We start from the raw sequence: 19,331 nt of genomic DNA on the forward strand, positions 1-19,331 counted from the left end.
GTACCGCAGGCACTGTCACAGTTATACGTTAGACTTGTAAGATAAAGGTTTTCATCTTTGAAACCAATAGACATAAACGTCATAAGTTTGAATTTGCTATACAAAATCCATGCGCTAAAAATATCCGGCTCGAAGGACCAAAATACGTAAATCCGTCTCAAAGGACCAAAATATGTAAATCCGGTTCAAAGGACCAAAATAAATGTATATGTGTGAGTGGCACCTGCAGCACTCACAGTTGTACACTGCGACAACTTGTAATGAGGGCTATCATTTTAGCGCTCACCAGTTAGCGCCACTGTAGAGTAAGGTCCTGTCACTTGCTAGTAGCGAAGACAGTGGCACCAACTGGTGAGCGCGAAAGTGGTAGGAGGACTATCGCATTTGCACTCATCAAGATGGCGCCACTGTAGAGTAGGGTCCTGTCAATCGCCAGGGGTGCCAACTGTTAAGTATAAAAACGATAGCCCTCATTGTAACCTGTTTTGAGACAAAAACTTTCTATCTATCTATGTATCTACTCACGCTCGCTCTCGTGCGCCTCCTGTATCTTCTCGCGGATGGCGCGGCAGGCGTCGTACACCGTGGTAGCCGGGTCGAACTGGATGGTCTTCACCACCTGCCCGCTGTTGAGCGATATCTTGAGGGAGAGCGTCGCCATCTTGCTTAGGGAGTGGGCTCTGGAAGGAGAAGTATTTAATTAGAGTACTTCAGAAAATACTAGCTACCAAGACAAGGCACTCAGCAAGCTATGATAAGGTTATTGGAAAAAGACAATGCCGGAAATTGGCGTCTTTTTTTTTTCGCGCGGCCATCGACCTAACTTTGTTTTTTGATTACAAAATAGTGTAATAAACCAAACTTACTATGACATGTATACCTCTAAACTCAGTCTGAACTGAGTTACGAGCATTAGAAGTTTGATGATTTTCATACTAGATTTGCTTTTTGCGCGCAAAGTTTTGTAAGAAATTGCAACAAAATAGTGAGATTGTATGTGTAAACAAACAATATCATCCATTAAAGGCTCCAGACATCAGTATGGAGCAGAATCAGCGCAATAAAAAAATAGCGCAATATTTTGTTGCAATTTCTTACAAAACTTGCGCACAAAAAGCAAATCTAGTATGAAAATAATCAAACTTCTATTGCTCGTAACTCAGTTCAGACTGAGTTTAGAGGTATACATGCCATAGTAAGTTTGGTTTATTACACTATTTTGTAATCAAAAAACAAAGTTTGGTCGATGGCCGCGCGAAAAAAAAAAGACGCCACTTTCCATACAAAATCTGGCATTGCCATTTGGACCGAGGTCATTTGGTTTGAGACTTTTATGGACATACTCTTGATTCAAAAATGTAGCACACTCGAGTGGCAGATGGACGCCCATCGTGCTTATTAGCCAGCAGCTGAGTAAAAAAGGATGAATGTAGTTTTCGTGGCACCCCTTGGACCTCCATCTAGCAGTAGGCCTGAAATGGCCCTTTGCATGGCTGAGGAAATACTATTCCCATCATATTTTTTTACCTTACTCCATTGTGTTAAGCAGACCTCATAAAGGTAGCAGGAAATCGCTGGATTCAGGTAACCAAACGGTCATTATGAAAATTCGATAAGGGAAACCTATGTTCAGTAGTGCGCGTCCTGTGGCTGAAATGATGATGAGGATGATGATTGTGTTAAGGGCCAAAAACGAAACATGTAACTTACTTGTGTATAGTGGCAGTGTGGTAGGGTCTGTCCTCGGGCTGTAGGTCTAGAGAGAGCGCGCTGGGCCTGCGCCTGCGTCTCTCGCAGCTGAACGAGCGTTGTCTTGTCCGGTGGGGGGTTGTGTCCTGGAACAACCAGAAGCATACTGATTATTTTGTCCAATCATAATGTGCACGGGACTATTCCCACATATCGTTCCCATCTCTGCAACTCCTGTGTAGGGTCTACAGCTTTACCACCAAAAAACCCAACCAGTGATGGCCAAGTTGGTCCCAGGAAAAAGTTATGCTGTCATTGGACCCGCAACTATGTTCATCAGAAAAACATAGGACGAGTTCGAAGTTATGGATCAACATCATTTAATGCAAAGCGATTGAAATCATGATGGTGTAGTAGACACCACATTAGAGTCATAAGTCATTTATTCTCTCTCTGCAAGCAGTTTCCCCACGTGATACGTAGGCGAATCAAAGTAACCGATATAGTACTCAGAAATGCCAAACTTTATTAAGCAGTGGGTTGTGGGACAAATGCTGCCAGGTCAATCTATGTCCAGCCAGGCCAATGAGATCAAGTTGGTGAATTTCGCGAGGAGCTCCTTGACCGGTCGCCTGGAAATGGAAATCCTTCAAAGAGGATCCTTTCAGCAGTAAACGTCTTTCAGTTGACTCACGGCGACTGCGGGGCTGTATAAGTAGTTGTTAGCTACTAAGCAGCAGAAGTCACTCACAGTATGGGCCGCGGTCAGCCGCCGCCAGTTGTCCTGGAGGGCTCTCTCGACGCGCTCGCGCAGGGAGCGTCACGCGCCCGCCAATGCTTGCGGTGACTGCGGGTCGCTTGACGTCTGTGGACAACGACAACTGGTGGTTAATGGACGAAAGTATTCCTTGTTGTACGTTAGTAGACTATTCAGTTTTGTTACAAAGTAACAGCCATTGCAACTACGTAAAGGCAGCGGTTCACGCTGCGACCGGTACCTGAAGCCAATGACTGAGTTTGTTCCGGCGTTTCTTCTTAGCACTTGCCATAATTATTATGTTTGTCTCGAAGTGCTGATAGGGCCCAAAAGATAAGTAGATATGTAAAGTGCCCCATAAGGGCTAACTTTTCTTTTTTTATTATTTACTATATTTTGACGTTCATAAGTGCCACTTGTGGTCTAAACTGAATAAATATTTTTGATTTTTTGATAATGTGTAAGCATCAGTTCGCGAGTGAATCTGAGACAGGAGAAAGATAACTTATTCTGTTTCGGATGTCAAGTGAGATGCCAGTATGAGTGACATTGACCGATGGATCCGAAACTCCTACTTCTGGTGCCAGCAAGCCTTTGAAACTACTCCTAGTCAACAACGTTGTCCTAAGATTCAAATATTTCCAACATTCTCACAAAAAACGAGACAACAACAGTCACAGATGGACTCTAAACTACATAAACCCTTATGGAGTAGTTCTGCTGACTTTTGCTAACCCCAAAATGTATCACGCAGTTGACGGAATGTCCCTACTGACTCCTGCTACTCCCGCCTAGGCTTGCCAGTTGTCCGGCCAAATATTGGCTTGTCCGTCCTGTCCGGCATTTTATGTGGCTGCCGCGCCAGGTGAAAGTCGAGCTACAGGATAATATCAAGCTCACGCATGACATGTCCGGCTTTTAGGGTAAAAAGTCCGGCCAAATGGAGCACAGAGTCCGGCTTTATGTTTTTGGACCTGGCAACCCTACTCCCGCCAAAACCCAAGCATCCAAAATGTTCACCATGATGTAACACCGCGCATCAACGGCGCCGACATCCGCCGTTCGAAATAACACCAAATGAGGAGGCTACGTTACAACAGTGTTATCGAAAGTTTCCAATGTTCCCATCGTCACACAAAGCAAGATGCCAGCATGAGCGACAGTGACGAATATACCCCCGAAACTACGTAAACAGTGTTTCGCAGTATCCCTACTTGACTCCTGCTATCCACGAACCTGCTGGGCTATTCCGTTATTGAAAGTTTCAAGTGTTTCCATTCCTCTCACTCATGCAAAACATAATCGACAGTGACGAATAGACTCCCAAAACTAAGTAAACAGCGTCTTCGTTTGTCCCTACTGACTCCAACTATCCATGATGTAACTCCGCGCATCAACGGCGCCGACATCCGCTGTTCGAAATAACACCTGAGTCAGCCGCGCGCGACTCTCCCGGCCCCGACGCCGGAACGGTTATTTTCAATGAGTGATGTCACTGGTGATAGTAAACTTGATGTTGCTAGCGTATTTTTTGCATGTTTTGGAGTGTGTATTTGAAAACAGGATTATTTAAATGCGTTACGATGTTTTTTCCACATCTTTAGTGAAAGAGACGCGAGTAAGTTTAGGATCATATAGATTCAAAATGTTGCGGCGTAGTCATAAAAAATTGCCAAGAAAAGCCAATGACAAAAACCTAGGCTCTTTTCAAAGCAGGACAGTATGCACATTCACACTGCTTGGTTTCCATTAGCGGCCAAGCTGTAGAGCCAGGCTATACAAGTTTCAGTGGCGGGAAATAGAGGTGGGGGTAAAAAGGTCTGTGAGGAGTCAATGGATATGGATAATGGAGGCTGGCATTCTAAAGTTACTGACTGACTAGGATTGCTTCCTAAAGTTACTGACTGTCATGAGCAGCGCCAAAGTGCGGTATTCCCTGACAAACGGGATTATTCCCACCTCTCGTTCCCACCGCTGCAACTCCTGTGCAGCCAGGACCTACAGCTTGACCGCAATAAAAACCCAACCAGTGAAGGTCAAGTTTGTTCCGGGGGAAAGTTAAACAGTCATTGGACCCGCAACGAAATTAATCAGAAGAACATAGGAGGAGTTCGAAGTCAAGGTTCGACTTCCCTCCATTGCAAAGCGGATGACAGGTGACAAACAAATTTTTAGTAACCTTTACGAAAAGATATTCCCTGACTATCTGTCTGTCTAATGAATGAAAAGGAAATTTGTGGATTAGCTTCCACGCAAGTTCTAAGTCTGTATAATTATTTTGAGTATAGGGCATCAAACTTATCACATTGGCATCTTATTTACTAGTAAGTGCAATCTTCCATCAAAAATAGTCTAATGAGTTGCTGACATTAGAAAGTTGATACAAATAATAATGGGACCGTCCCACAATTAACAAAAATGAGTCCATTTACAAAACGACATAATGATTTCCTTGACGAACTCTTTAGCATGAGAACATTGGATAGCATAGGTAATAATAATGATGTCTCTATCATCATTAAAGTAGAAACTTCAATCTTCATATTACTTAGATTGCGTGATTAACAAATCGTATTATTTGCATTAAATAATGCCCCGAACATACCCTGTTTTCAGGATTTGTGATATAATTAAAAATCCTAAATTGAAATCCACTTGTTTTGTAAGCATTATATCGCACATTCTTAACTTTTTCTAATCCATCCTAACTATTGCAGACAAATTATCAGTTTCGCACTATTCTAGTTTTTATACTTTGTATATATGTTACAGGAAATGTATGAAATCCGTCATTGTATACAATTCCTAGGAATTGTGTATAAGTCCTAAAATCACCCGGAAATGTGTGATGCAAATTATATTAGACACATTTCCTAGGAAATTTACACATTTCCTAAACAGCAATCGGAAATGTAATTAAGATTTCAATGAATACGCGTGGACATACGGTGGAGGATATTGCATCATCCGATTACGCGGGGTCTCTATCGAATCGTCAATTTTTTTTCACGCCTACTTGTCTATGGCACACAAATTTTAAGCCTAAATTTTTTTACAAAAATTATTTTTATTACGCCACTTTTTTTTCTCCGAAACTTAAATGGCACTCCCGCTCCGCGGCAGCTGTGTATGTGTAAGGTCGCAAGTCTAACCTAACCTAACCGAGACTTTGTTATCCAGCTACAGAAGTATTAAAACCTTCATGCCAATAAGTTTAATAAAAGAGATGTTAAAATTGGGGATTTCCAATACTTATATGCGTGATGCCGAAAGAAAGGATGCCAATAGGCAAATATTTTTTTCAGCCAATGTATAATAGTGCGAAAACAACTGTCAGGCTAAACAATAATAATTGTGAGTTAAAAGTACCTATCGGCCAATGTGGTTTGGCTAAATGAAATTTTAGGCGTACCGAGGGGCACCCGATCACGCGACCGCGCTTGTGCCGCTTAGTTTTATACATTTCCTAATACAATATTGGAATTCTATAAAATTCCTAGGAAAAGTATACATTTCCTAGGATATGTGCGTATTAAAAAATCTCTGAAGCAATATTTTATACATTTCCTAAATAGCTTCGGAATTGTATACATTTCCTAGGAATAGTATACAATTCCTAGAATTCATACATTTCCTGTAACATATAGGTACAACAAAAACTATGTTCCCGCACCTAAACACCATACAGCCCCATCGTCTACAACGCCACATGGCCCGTCAGTCCGTCACCTGTGCTTCTATATTTACCCCGCTATTCTTGGGATGGTGTGAGACAAAACTACGACAGTTTGACGGATGGCTGACGGGATTTGGAGATTGGAAGGGTTACGGTCCCTTTAAATTCGATTAGAGATAAAGTTAGGAGGAATGGCCTGTTAATATTAAGATTGGAATTGAGGACTGCAATGAGCGTGGGTTGATAATTGTGTAGAAGCGTATAAAAACGGTCCTGTGAAACGATCTACATTGTATCTATATGTATGTAGCAGCTCTATTAGTCTTACGTTAGATACGTTTCCACGTCTGAACTGCTGAATTAGATTAATTTGGTAGAGAGGAAGACAGCTACACAAATGTGTCTCGAAAAAGCACTAGGCTACTTTCAGTCGAAGAAAATGTGTTTTTATGAGGTAAAGGAAATAGAAGATAAAAGAATTTCATATTAATCCATAATTCGTGGAGCAAGTTAGCCAACAAAATTAGTTCTAGCATGCAATTAAATATTCTGATGTTAGCGCCACTGCGGTAAACAATTTATGACTGAAATCGATGCTAATTGCGAATGAAGCCACGATTAGAAGCTAGTCTTAGATAAGGTTAGCAGAACAATTAAAACCGCACTTGTTGGTCCATTGTGCGTAGTAACTAGTCTTATCGAAAGGATAGTGCCAGGGTCTGGACCAAGTGTTGCCCAGAATCAACCTATAGTGCATTTTATTCCTCAGGCCTATACTAATGTGTAAACTGAAGCGCACTGAATTCTATCCCTGGAGTTAAGAGAGAAAAAGAGTTTTGTTTTGAATTATTTACATATCAAATATCATCGATGTATACGTACTACGCATTAGATTTCTCGATTATGGCATTAAATAACACTCGCTATGTTGAACTTACCCATAATGCATCCGTACACGTTACTTTAGTGCGATTTAGACATTCTTTATAAACGATCTAGCACTGTTTTAATTGTTTGGTAAGTTGAAAAAATTCATTATTTCCAAAATGAAGCAAGAAGTTTTAGTTTTCTATACTTGCAAAAAGTCAATTTATAGGTGTATTACAATCGATTATTGAAGTTATTGTAAGCTAAAACTTCTTGCTCCATTTTGGAAATAATTAATTTTTGTCAAGTAACCAAACTACTGCAACAGCGCTTGATCGCTTATAAAGAATGTCGAAGTCGTACTAAAGTAAGGTGTACGGATGCAGTATGGTTAAGTTCAACGTAGCAAGTGTTATTGAATGCCACAATTGCGAAATCTTATGCGTAGTACGTATACATCGATGATATTTTATATGTAAATAATTCAAAACAAAAATCTTTTTTTCTCCTAACTCCAGGGACAGATTTCAGTGCGCTTCGGTTTACAAATTAGTATTGGCCTGAGGAACAAAATGCACTATCGTTTCATTCTGGGCAGCACTTGGTCCAACTTCCATACATGGATTGGCACTGTCCTTTAATTTGTAAACTTTTAAGTAACCATTCATCCATTAATAACATCGCTGTCCACCGCTTATGTATGTGGAACACCGTAAATATTTCACATGCAGCTCCTATTAAGCAGAAACCATAAAACGCCCCCGGTTATTGACCACCGAACGAATGTTTACTACATTTCTATTTCTGTGCCGGTTGAACGTAGATTTCGAAATCGCTTTCTAGCATAGCGTTTGTAAGTCTTCCCTTGCTTGATCTCTTTAGAACGATTTGATCTGTGAATGGAGCATTGGGCGAGCTTCTGTTTACAACTTTGATGTTCTTATAGGACTACGACATAATAAATAAATAAATAAATAAATCTTTGGACAATTTCACACAGCGCCAGCTAGCCCCAAAGTATGCAACTTAATGCTTGTGTTATGGGTGCTAGCTTAACGGATATACTACTTATATGCTTTTTTTTTTAAATACATAAATATTATACATAGTCACACCCAGACCCGTCACAGAAATTAAAATTCATCATTTCAATTTCTGCCCGGCCGGGAATCGAACCCGGGACCTCTCGGCATAGTAGTCCGTTCTGAACCACTACACCAAACGGCCGACAAAGATAAGTTATTGTATGGATTAAAAATAGTGGAGTTTTTTTTTATTTTACGTAAGAAGACGGCCACCTGGCTTGTTGTGTACAGTCAGCGTCAAATAGGTCGTCACACAGTGTCCAAAAAGTTGTCTACATAACCTTATTCCAATGAGGGTTTTGGCGTATGAAAAATCCGCCAGATGGCAATACGTAGACGCAAGGTCCAAATGCTGCATGATTGGTTATTTTTGAGATGACATTGACAGATATGTCAAAATCCACCAATCACGCAGCAGTCATACCACACATCCACGTCCCGCCATCTAGCGGATCTTTCATACGCGAAAACCCTCATTGTAACAAGGCGTGTTGCGAACTTATTGGCTACTATTTGACGCCGAGTACTATACTAAGAATGCTTATTGCAGGTTCGAATCCCAACATGATTAGGTACATGACAGTTAAAGACCACAAGAATAAAAAACTATCTTAAATCTATTCTATTTTTAGAAAAACATTTGATGATAGGTACTTTAAATAAGAACTACTGATTGAAGAACCATTTTACGAATAAGTATGTTGTAAAAATATTACAAGCAATAGAGCGTAATAACTATCACATTATTATGCTACAAGTTTACAACTTGTTTTCAGATAAGTGTAGTATTAATTACACATAGACCCGGAAAATTATAGCCGTTCAATGCATAAATAAACCAGAATAACGACAGCGTCTGAGTGACAATCTGTAATAGCCAGGGACATTGATAAATCGTTAGAAACTTTATGGTATAACGCACTAGACGTTACTGGATTAATAAACTGGAAACCATTCTTCTAGTCAAATTTAATAGTTCTATAAAACCTTATTGAATACCACATTCTAATCTAACGCCATAAAAACCTACGCGAATATTTGGAAATAGGTCTTACGCCTCCGCAATACTGTCGAGCTCGTCGACGGCTATCGTCAAATTCATGTGGACTCATTAAAGCCCCATAGCCATAACGGGTGCGAGTTATCGCATACGGTTTTGCATAAAAAGGCTGTCTTTCGGTCGGAATGATCCGGCCCAGAGCTGTTGAGACCTACAGGAATTTTAATAGTTCAATATGAGTGAGTGGTCCGGTTATTTGGACGACTTTATTGTTATTGCGAAGTGCTTGAGTTTTTTAATTTCGTTACGGGTAGACGGTGAATGTTTAGAATTTCAGCTGGCACTTGAGTTTAAATTTGATTAAACCTTTGAATATTTATAAGGGATTCCTTTTTAATTCTCTTCATTCTGATTAACCTTATGTTATTCTTACTTATTATAGTCTAAAAACATTTTACGTAAGTTACTTGTAACATGAAATGATAAATAAACAGTGATATTAATATTGTTGCGTACAGTCGACAGCACATTAGACTGTACATTTTTTGTTACAAAATGAACCTATCACAAGCACAACCAAATAAGATATCGACGTGTTTTTAGCTTGCCGTGCTAATGTTTATGATGATGATTTAAGCAAATATAAAGACTGTATTACCTTAAAAATGAGATCTATACTTCCAAAATATAAACCTACAATTATAATCTCAAGACTACCTATTAAAATATTCCCGATCCATAAAATATTAATGTATCCAGCGCTTTCTATTAACCACATGACCGCCTCCCATCGCACGTCGCCCGCCAAATCGCGTGCGCGAGCAGGGTTGCCAGATGTCCGGCTTTAGGCGGACGATTTAGGCGGCGCGATTTATTATTTATTTATTTTATTTATTTACATATTAGAATAGCTTTTATAAAGCTATGATTAGCTAATACATATACAAATCCTTCTTTACTCGGTACTTAGCTTGCCATACACCACCACTTCGAGACAACATATGGGCTGGTGTTGAGTAGTGGCGGAAGAAACTCAGTCACATTTGTCAGCCTCTTTTTCAATCAAATACAGTATACATTAAACAAGATATGTAATAATAACTGTGACCAAGGCATCCACGCCACCAAAGAGTATGTCAGGATTTTAGGGTAAAATGTCCAGCCAAATTATTCACCGAGTCCGGCTTTTGTTTTTTTGACCTGGCAAGTGGCAACCCTAGGCGCGAGTGACTGTACCATTAATTGTTGGGGCGCGGGTCCGCGTGAAATCGTTAGCGACGCTGCGCACTGGGGTGGGAGTCAACTTGTTGATTTGTCGATGCTAAGCTTCTGGACTCATTGATGAATTCGGACGGTTTAAAATGTTAGATTGTTTAATGCAGAACTGGGCAGAAATTACACCTGATTTTAGTAAGGTCATTTAGAAGTTTGGAATTTATGTAGCCGTCAAAAAAACCACTTACTACATTATGTATGAACGTTAGGTCATTATGATAAAATTAGAAATTGACATTTATGACCAATGTAGCGATAATAGCCCAATGGAGTCGGCTGGCCGAAGGTGCTGGTGACTATACTGTACCATATTATTGGAAAATGAAGCTTCAGAAGATTGACAACATTTATTTGATACCTTTCTTTGATCAACAATCAGTTGAGTTTATCTAAAGAGACGACGAATTTAGTTATTTTCAAATAAGTTAATTTTTAATTTGAATTAACTTTAGAGCAACACAAACGATTATTAGACGAACAACGGATAACACCACAACAATATTGAAGTTGAAGCCAATAACTTTAAAAAGTTTAAGCACAATTCAGTTTTCGGTAAACAGAATTTAATGCCTGAACATGTCACCCGTCGGTTTGAATCATAACACAACAATGTTCATCTGTACGTCTACGACAGGGGCGGGCGCGTCGCAGCGCATCTTTGACGGGTCGCTGCGCGCGGTTAAATGTTGAGTTAAAATGTTGCCGAACTGACAAGATGGTTCAAGATGTGGGGGGTTGTAGTCATGAATAATAATTGCTTTATTGTCACGCAAAATATTTTGAAAGTACAGAATAAGTTGACTTTCCGTTGTCTGGTGCCTATAGTACAAGCTTTACTTAGTTTGGGACTAAAAGACGCAATGTAAAATTTCCAAGTCTTCTTCACCCCAAAGATAAAAGAAAGAGATAGGATGCCGTTTAATAATGACTCTAAAACTTCGAATTGACCATTCTATACGACAAGTTTAACCTCTCGTATTCTTATAAGAAACCCATCATAGCCTTCTTAGCCCTAGAGATAAAGAGAGAGATCCAACACCCACACCCCATTGACGTCATATCCCAAGTAAACATCTTCGAAACAATGACTCCTTTGTATATTATTAAGCCGACAACTTGACACCTGCCCATTGACACCAATAGAATCCATTAGCCACCATTCTTTTATCACTCAACCCGAATTATCCACAAAAGAAATCCTATATTTGTGATACAAAAACAAATAATGGGTAAGCACCCCTTTCTTCGAAGATAATGGAGACAACAGACATGTCAATGAAGAAGTGATACAAAGCACGCATTATAGTGTCGTGTTACAGTCGCTGTGATTTGTCCGAGGAATTGGCGAAGTGATCGAAAGGGATGATAGAGTTAATCTGAGGGTAAACAATGAAGGGGTTTCAGTAGCTTGTCTTTGTTGAGATAATGTTGTTGAGTTGAGAAAACCTATAATGGAAATAAGATCTTGAGTAGTTCACGTACTATCTCAAAGTCAGTAGTCAGAAATTTTTAGGTTAGCCCCTTGAGCGACCATCCTCTCAAGCGGTTAGTAGAAAATTTATAAACGCTTATTATTGGGTTTACTAAACTACATTTACACCACACAAGTATCATCAAGTAGTTTTTCAAAATCTGATCGAAATTGTTATGCTTCACGAGGTATTAGATAGTGTAAGTGGAAGGTGTGATTCAAATGAGGAATTATTTACACAAAAATTTTTTCAAACAAATATCCATTCACGGTTCACATAGGTAGGTAACTATGTATAAAGATAAGCGGTTAAATAACATATTGAAATACATTATGATTGATTTAAAAACTAATATAAAAATAATCATTGAAAACTCTCGAGATCAACTAATAAAATACATAAAACTTCAATAATAGAGAAATAATTTCATCACAACTCCCAAGTACCTAAACCTAAGTTGATACATAACAGAAACCACACCTAAGCTATTAATATCTTAACGACAACAAAATCCATAATCTGAAGGAATCGGAACAAACAAACTCGACGCATGCGTCATCCCCCCCACGCGGGGTGGGGGGATCGATGGACTCAGGCGCCGGTGCGTCTGGCGCCGGGCTGCCCTTATCTGTCTTGAAGGAGACTGGGGTCAAAGAGAGACGAAGATATGGGTGTGGTTGTGTATGGGGCATGTGGAGGTTATGTATTTGAGGAGAGAAATCTAGTACATAGAACAACTGCGAAATAGAATATTCTAGTCGCTTAGGGTGGAAAATAGAAAAGAGAAATCAGATATTATGAGTACATGTCTCGAGGTGGAAAATTGAAGAGAAATCAGATTTCAGGGATAAAATATTTCTTTTCATAAAACAAACTAGAAAGAAGAATACTAGAATATAACAATAGAAGTGAAACTAGAAATACGTTGAGCCACGACATCTCTCTATCTAACGCTCTGTATGACGTCTTGCACAATATGAAAGTGTTCACAATTTAATTTATTAAGATCATAAACTATCTACGTGATGTTTAGGTGATACACGTGCTTTGACTTATCTAGATTCTACAGATCATAACGTAAGAGATTATAACTAAGAAAACTAAGATAAAATATTAATTATCTTGCAAGAAAATAAATTCTCAGTAACTGAAGATGTAGCTATGACTAATAATTTAAACGACGATGGAAATGATGCGTGCACCAATAATAATTATACTAAACTAAGCTACAAAATAAATAAAAATATCTCATGTTACTCCAGCAATAGATAATTCTTTATCTACTCCCCCTACATCCGATCCAGCATCAAACAAATCGATTCCCGAAGCTATAGACGATGGAAATACATTAGCATCAGGCTCCGTCCATATTGAACTTCCGGCTACACTTCCGGGTGTCACGTGACATCCGATACACTTTCTATTAACGAATTAGGGTCGCGACGGACATAGCGGGGGACTCGCGAATCCCGAGGGATCATAATCCCAGGGGACAGATTAAGTTTTTTAGGGGAATTATGCGATTTTGTGTGTAATACTATGTGCGAAATGGCTCTCGTGTTTGCCTTTTTGGGAAAAGCCTTATGGTGGAACGTGTGTGTAGTGATTTTTGCTTTCAATTAAATGGAGCCATTTTTAGGGCTGAATCTACGGCTCAACATTTAAAACTTTTTCTTAGACATCGAATCAAAATTTCAAATAGCCTATGTGTGTCTTAAGATGAAGATACGGCTTAAATCAACGATGAATTGATATATTTTTTAGACAAATACCTACTTTATATTATTATGATCACGAGCGGTGAAAATAGAAAAAGACCGAAACAATTTTAATAAAAAATCTATCATACCTGTAAAACACTGAAAAAAAATCCTCTTATTATAACTAATATAAATAACATTAAAACTGAATCAACTGATGCTATTTATAAAGCTTCAAACATGCAAAAATTCAAAACAGACTAAACTGAAATTCTAACGAAGGCTTTCCCTCTAATGTTACTTCAGTTTTCATCAAACATGTAGGTAGAGCGACTGATCGAATTCTCGCAGTGGGAAGCTCGAATTTACTGGACCCTGCTGAGAGGAAATGGTTTCCTAACGAGCTAGAAGGGATAATATACGATACACGATCAAATATATGCCAAGGATTAGCTAAAGATACGGATTTTGATGAAGCTAGTAAAATTTACAAAGGCGGTTTTTCTGTAGCTATTAAAATTTTCATTGAGGACTTGATTTTAGATAAAGATTTCGAAAAAGACGCGAATTAAAATCTTCATGCATCTTTTACTCAGGCGAATGGAGATACTTTGTAATGTACGAGGAAACTGCTGGTAGGGCTCAAAAGATAAGGAGATATTAAAGGCTACTTTAAAAAAAATATTTTGACATTCATAAGTGGCCAATATTGGTCTAAAAATGAATATTTTTATTTTCAAACATAAGCTAATGCACGTTTGTGACAAGAGATGTGTCTCTAGCACCAAACGCAAATTATAGTCTGTTTCAACATACATACGCGTAACGTTAAAGATTTAAGCCCTCTATCAACGTAGAGGGCTAATAACGTAAGGCGCGACCTTAGAGGCCAACGAGGGCAATTTGTAGTGAATTAATACAAGATCGCAGCAAGACGCTGCGGATTAAGGAACCCTGCAGTGAAAAAATCCCCTAAGCAATGAATGACTTGAAACTTTTACAAGACAGGATTAGTATGCTGATACCTCTAATTTGAATAATGAAAAAGACTTTACAGAAGATGATTGCGCAGTTTTGCAAATAGGGTTACTCGTAATTGGGTTCTGCGTAGAAACAATAAGTAAGAAGTTACTTACAACACAAATATTGTTTGCTAAGGGATAATGCAAAATTAAAAGCTACTCTACCAAAATGAAACTTAATTTTATGAGATTTGTATTGGAAATATTGGAATGTAACAAAATATAACACAATCAGAATCTAACAAGAATATGAACGTTATTTTTAAGCTAAACGATATTGAGAAATTTGAAAAGAACGAATCATTATAACATCGAAAAAAATACCAAACGACACTACTGAATTAGAAGACGAATCCGTAGTGACATTGATGGATCAGTATACAACAAACAAGCAAACAAATTAGCTGACAATTAATCACCCTGATCCAATTACCTTGCATTGAATGCAGATCAGAATCCGGCGCCGCGGGACGCCCGTGCCTTGAAAGAAGCTAACAACGTGTAATCACAGGCTGCGATGGCAAATTACAAAATTATGCCAATTCTGAAGAGAAGGATGATGGTAGAGAGAAAACAGATTGCGAAGATCATGTGTATGATATAATTTGGGGACGTGGTTAGTGCTACAATGTGGTAATTAAGATAGACGTAGGAAAGGGTATGGGAGGGCCGGAGGATGATCAAAGAGTAAATTTTAGAGAGAATTTCAGGCAGATATTTAGTATAGCTCTGTCAAATGTTATCCAGATAACGACGAACATAATTTTATTGGCATAGAATAAGTTATAAGACAATCGTATTATATTTGAAATGTCATTTCATGGGTTAAATAGAAAAATTGCAAGTCGATAAAATAGGTTTCCGTATCCTAGTTAGTATCTAGTTTTAAGAAGATATTGATTAAGCTTGTTTTATTGAGCTTACTTTTAGAATGGAAAGTATGTATTTTAAATACAAATAGTCAGGCTTTGTAATTGGTAATTATTGGTAAATTTGCAGTTTATACTCATGCCATTTCAAACCAAACTAAGTAATACTGTGGAAATCACTATTACGATTTTAATCCCAGTCACAAATAGAAATTACAATCAAAATATGACTGTTTCAATAAACATTATAACCGCACCGAATATAGACATCAAAAGACAAACTGAAGCCAGCGAACCTCAAATTGACTGACGGCTTCAAAACGATACGAAGTAAAACAATAACCGTACAAACATTAATAATGGTCGGAACGTTTTCAACAATAACACTCACGAACCCGGTAATGGACCGGCCGACAATAGCTTTTGCTAGAACAAAAGAACAAACTAGAGTTTCGGGAGGCACCTGAAAACTGGCGGCCGAAAGTTGTGAACACGTGGCTTACAAGTGGCACTTACCTCCATGAGCGGCGGGCCATCGCGTCGTCTCGTTCCCACTTTAAAGAGTTTACTGAACCTTCTCGCTCTCTCACACCCTGGTTGATTTCAATTGTTAATTTTGGGATTGGTATTGCAACAATAGAGTCGATTGAACTGAGTGTGACTTGATAATTTTATAGTAGGAAGAGTGTAGGGCCGAATGAAGACCCTTGCAGTGCGCTTTGTGAATTTGGTTCAGTGCAGCAATGCAGTGGATTTGGCCGGGGGGTGAGAGAGTGGGACCTCCGCCTCCGCGGACGGTCCACGGAGGAATGTACTGCTTCCCCGGCAACACGCCAGGACCTCGTGCCGAAACTATGAACCTTCTCCAAAGCTGATGAGGGGTCGGCCCGCGCAGGCGCCCTGGACGCGTGCCGTCCCTCTCACACCCGAAGGGAGTGTAGAAATGGGGAAGCAACTTTGGGGATGATTTCGGAGGGTGAAAAGACGATGAAAGATGGAAATGCATCTCGCGCTTCGCTCAGATTTCCGTTCGTGATTTTGTTTATTGATTCGTATCGGGGCGAGGACTTGGGTTTATTAATCCCCATCAAGAGTTTTACTGCTTTTATTATTTGACCAATAAAATTTATTATTCCGCCTTCATTAATGTCCAAGTTATCTCTATCTACACAGGCATTATAATATCGTAAGATTTATTGACGCTTCAAAAACCACAATCAATTTTAGTCTCTACCCCATCGGCATTAATACAGTTCCAGTTCTTTTTTAATCCAAATAGTTACCACAATTAATTCGCAAAGCTCACAGTCACACCTGTAACTAACCTGTAAAAAATCTCTTTCTGCTCATCAAAAATCAACCCTATACTCCTCACAAACGGTTGATTATAATTTCTTCGCCAGTTAACCCTCAACATTTAATGGCATTCGCTATTCGCGGGGCGTCGTTCATTTTCGTGGGGTTGCTTGCTGTTCAGTTGCCAGCGGGGTTGACAGTTCAATTGATATGAAACGCTTGTACGCGTTTATGTTAGTGTTGCACAATTTATTGGTAGCGAGTTTTATGAATAACTTTTTAGATTTAGAGAGACTTTTCGTAAAAGAGCGTTCCATTCTCTGTAATTTTAAGATTTATGAATACAATACTCTTAGACAGATTTAGGATTTATTTAACAGAAAACTTTCATTATTAAAACTTCTTGTGTCTTTTGGAACATAAAACACATTAAAAATACAAAAACATGAAGAAAACCACATAGGTATTGATCCTACTGAAGACGCTTTCCAAAACACGTTTAGTTCAGCTTTTGGCCACAAGGAAGCTTGTGGCGCTGTTTTTGGACCCCTGCTTGCATCAGGCACCATCTATTGACAAAATTTTGAAACGTGTTTTAAAGCCCGCGTTTTGAGTTTGTTTTTTTGCGCAGTGACAAACTAGATGGCGTTACTGTGAGTACTTTACAAGTTTGAAAGTGTAAAAAAAAAGTTTATTGTCAAATACGCAAGTGTGTTTTTACCCGATTGCGCCAGAAGGAGGGTTATGTTTTTACATAAACACTTGAGCAAATTCTATGGTTTCCATTTCAACCCTATCAAATAAATATTATTGTAACGTGTTTTCTCAAAAGCCATTCACTTCCAATTACCATGGATGCGCTTTAGTGCGCTTTAAAGCACTCGAAGCTTAAAGTTTACTTAACATATTGCTGTATCCACTTGTATTGAGTGTTTGTTGATCTATGACAATTTACAACAATATTGTTGGAATAATAATTCTGCTATCTCATGGAATAACATTTATAAATTAAAGGATACTTAAGTAATTTATTGAAATCTAGCTTTTTGTAGAGCAGTTATTTCGGTGGAATTTGATTAAGGATCCTTTAGTTAGAAGATAGTTTGACACCTAGGTAAAAACAGGATAGCTTTTTTATCCCGGGTTTTAAAACGCGTGCTATAGTGTGTCTATGATTGATCGCTCACCAGAGCGAAACTGCGGGCAAAAACTAGTAATAAATCAATCACAGGATTAAATCTACACTCAAGTTTTGAGCATTGTTTATAAATTCAATTGGTTAATGACCAATGGAATTAACAAGTAGCAATTTTATGAATAGCTGACAGTTACTTTTACAAATTCTTTTATTTCGACCTCTGTTCTTAGTCTGTATCCTACTAATCCTACTATAATATTATAAATGCGAAAGTTTGGATGTCTGGATGTTTGTTACTCTGTCACGCAAAAACTGCTGAACGCATTTTGATGAAAGTTTTTAGTATTATTGTTTATAACCCAGAATAACATATAGGCTAGAATTTATGACGATCTATGACAAACTAAATTTCACGCGGGTGATGCCGCGGGCAAAAGCTTTATTCTTTCATATGCAAAACTTATACTCAAATCGCTCACAGCATTACTCCCAAAACTCCTCATGTGGACGTAATGGTAGACCTTTGGAAGAGGGGGTAGTTGGAAATTTATTTTGCTTACACGCAGCAGGGCGCCATGTCATCGGGAGTGGAGGCGATTTGGCGGATAAAAAAATATTGCCCCTTCTTAAGAGCAGCGAAAAAACCTTTTGTTTTGGTGAGGAGAGAATTTTGAAACGAAACAACTGATTTAGTAGCTTTAAAATCGTGAAATGATTGAAACAAATCACTGATTTATAAGTAAAGTAAATACTGAATATTTCTTTAAGCATGTCCCTAGCAAATAGTCTTCTTAACTGGAGAACTGACATCATAAAAATCATCAGCAGCATCTGTCTATAGTCCAAGAAGCCACCTTTAAGGAATATGCCATTTAATTCTTTGAGATTTTCTCTCCTTTTCTCATAATTGCTGCGCCAGAAGGATGGTTATGTTTTTCCAGCGTATTTTATTTAATAAGAAAATATCTTTACGTAAATACTTTTCTAAAGTCACCAACTAAGACTCAAAATGGTGTGTACAATTTGTATATTTATCTACTTACCTATAAACTAAGTTTCGTTTCTCGTTTCGTTCGTCTTCTATCTCTAGTAGGCACTTGTGTCGCTGCGTTTTGTTTAAGGCACGTGGTTTCAGTTTTTGTTTGTTTTATTTCTTCACATCGCAGTCTTTGTACCTGAGGAAAAAAGAAAAATCTTTTATGAACAAAATGATCATATCATCTACATAAATAATACATGTAAGATCAATAAAATGACGATTCAAAAGTTTGCAAGGGGACTATCATATCTATGATTTATTATTGACATAAATCACCAACAAATTGCATTCGCAATGCACTTTAAGTCATTACGCGTGAAGACATTGAATCCGAAATCAGCGCTTCCTTTCAATTCCTCAATTTATCTAATCATAAAATTTTATTGCCGATACAAAACATAATAAATCTCGATTCCAAAGATACTAATACATTTTTATCTAACAAT

The 19,331-nt window shown here is 38.4% G+C and overlaps 1 protein-coding gene across 10 annotated transcripts in view; it reads right to left on the bottom strand.

Moving 5' to 3' along the window:
- The window catches only part of rhea (Talin_middle and talin-RS domain-containing protein rhea), a 139,605-nt gene extending 120,589 nt beyond the window's left edge, over positions 1-19,016 (bottom strand). For all 10 annotated transcript variants that reach the window (XM_028311764.1, XM_028311772.1, XM_028311769.1 and 7 more), the window contains exons 1-4: positions 18,890-19,016; positions 2,441-2,554; positions 1,711-1,835; positions 526-680 (exon numbers count right to left, since the gene is read on the bottom strand). In XM_028311764.1, coding sequence (XP_028167565.1) covers positions 526-661 — 136 coding nt within the window. In that variant the 5' untranslated portion in view covers positions 662-680; positions 1,711-1,835; positions 2,441-2,554; positions 18,890-19,016. The remainder of the gene's footprint in view (positions 1-525; positions 681-1,710; positions 1,836-2,440; positions 2,555-18,889) is intronic.
- Positions 19,017-19,331: the final 315 nt, after the last annotated feature.

The sequence above is a fragment of the Ostrinia furnacalis genome, unplaced genomic scaffold (genome assembly GCF_004193835.3).
Source record: "Ostrinia furnacalis isolate ACB-3 unplaced genomic scaffold, ASM419383v2 OfSCF3546, whole genome shotgun sequence".
Classification (NCBI taxonomy): Eukaryota; Metazoa; Arthropoda; class Insecta; order Lepidoptera; family Crambidae; genus Ostrinia; species Ostrinia furnacalis.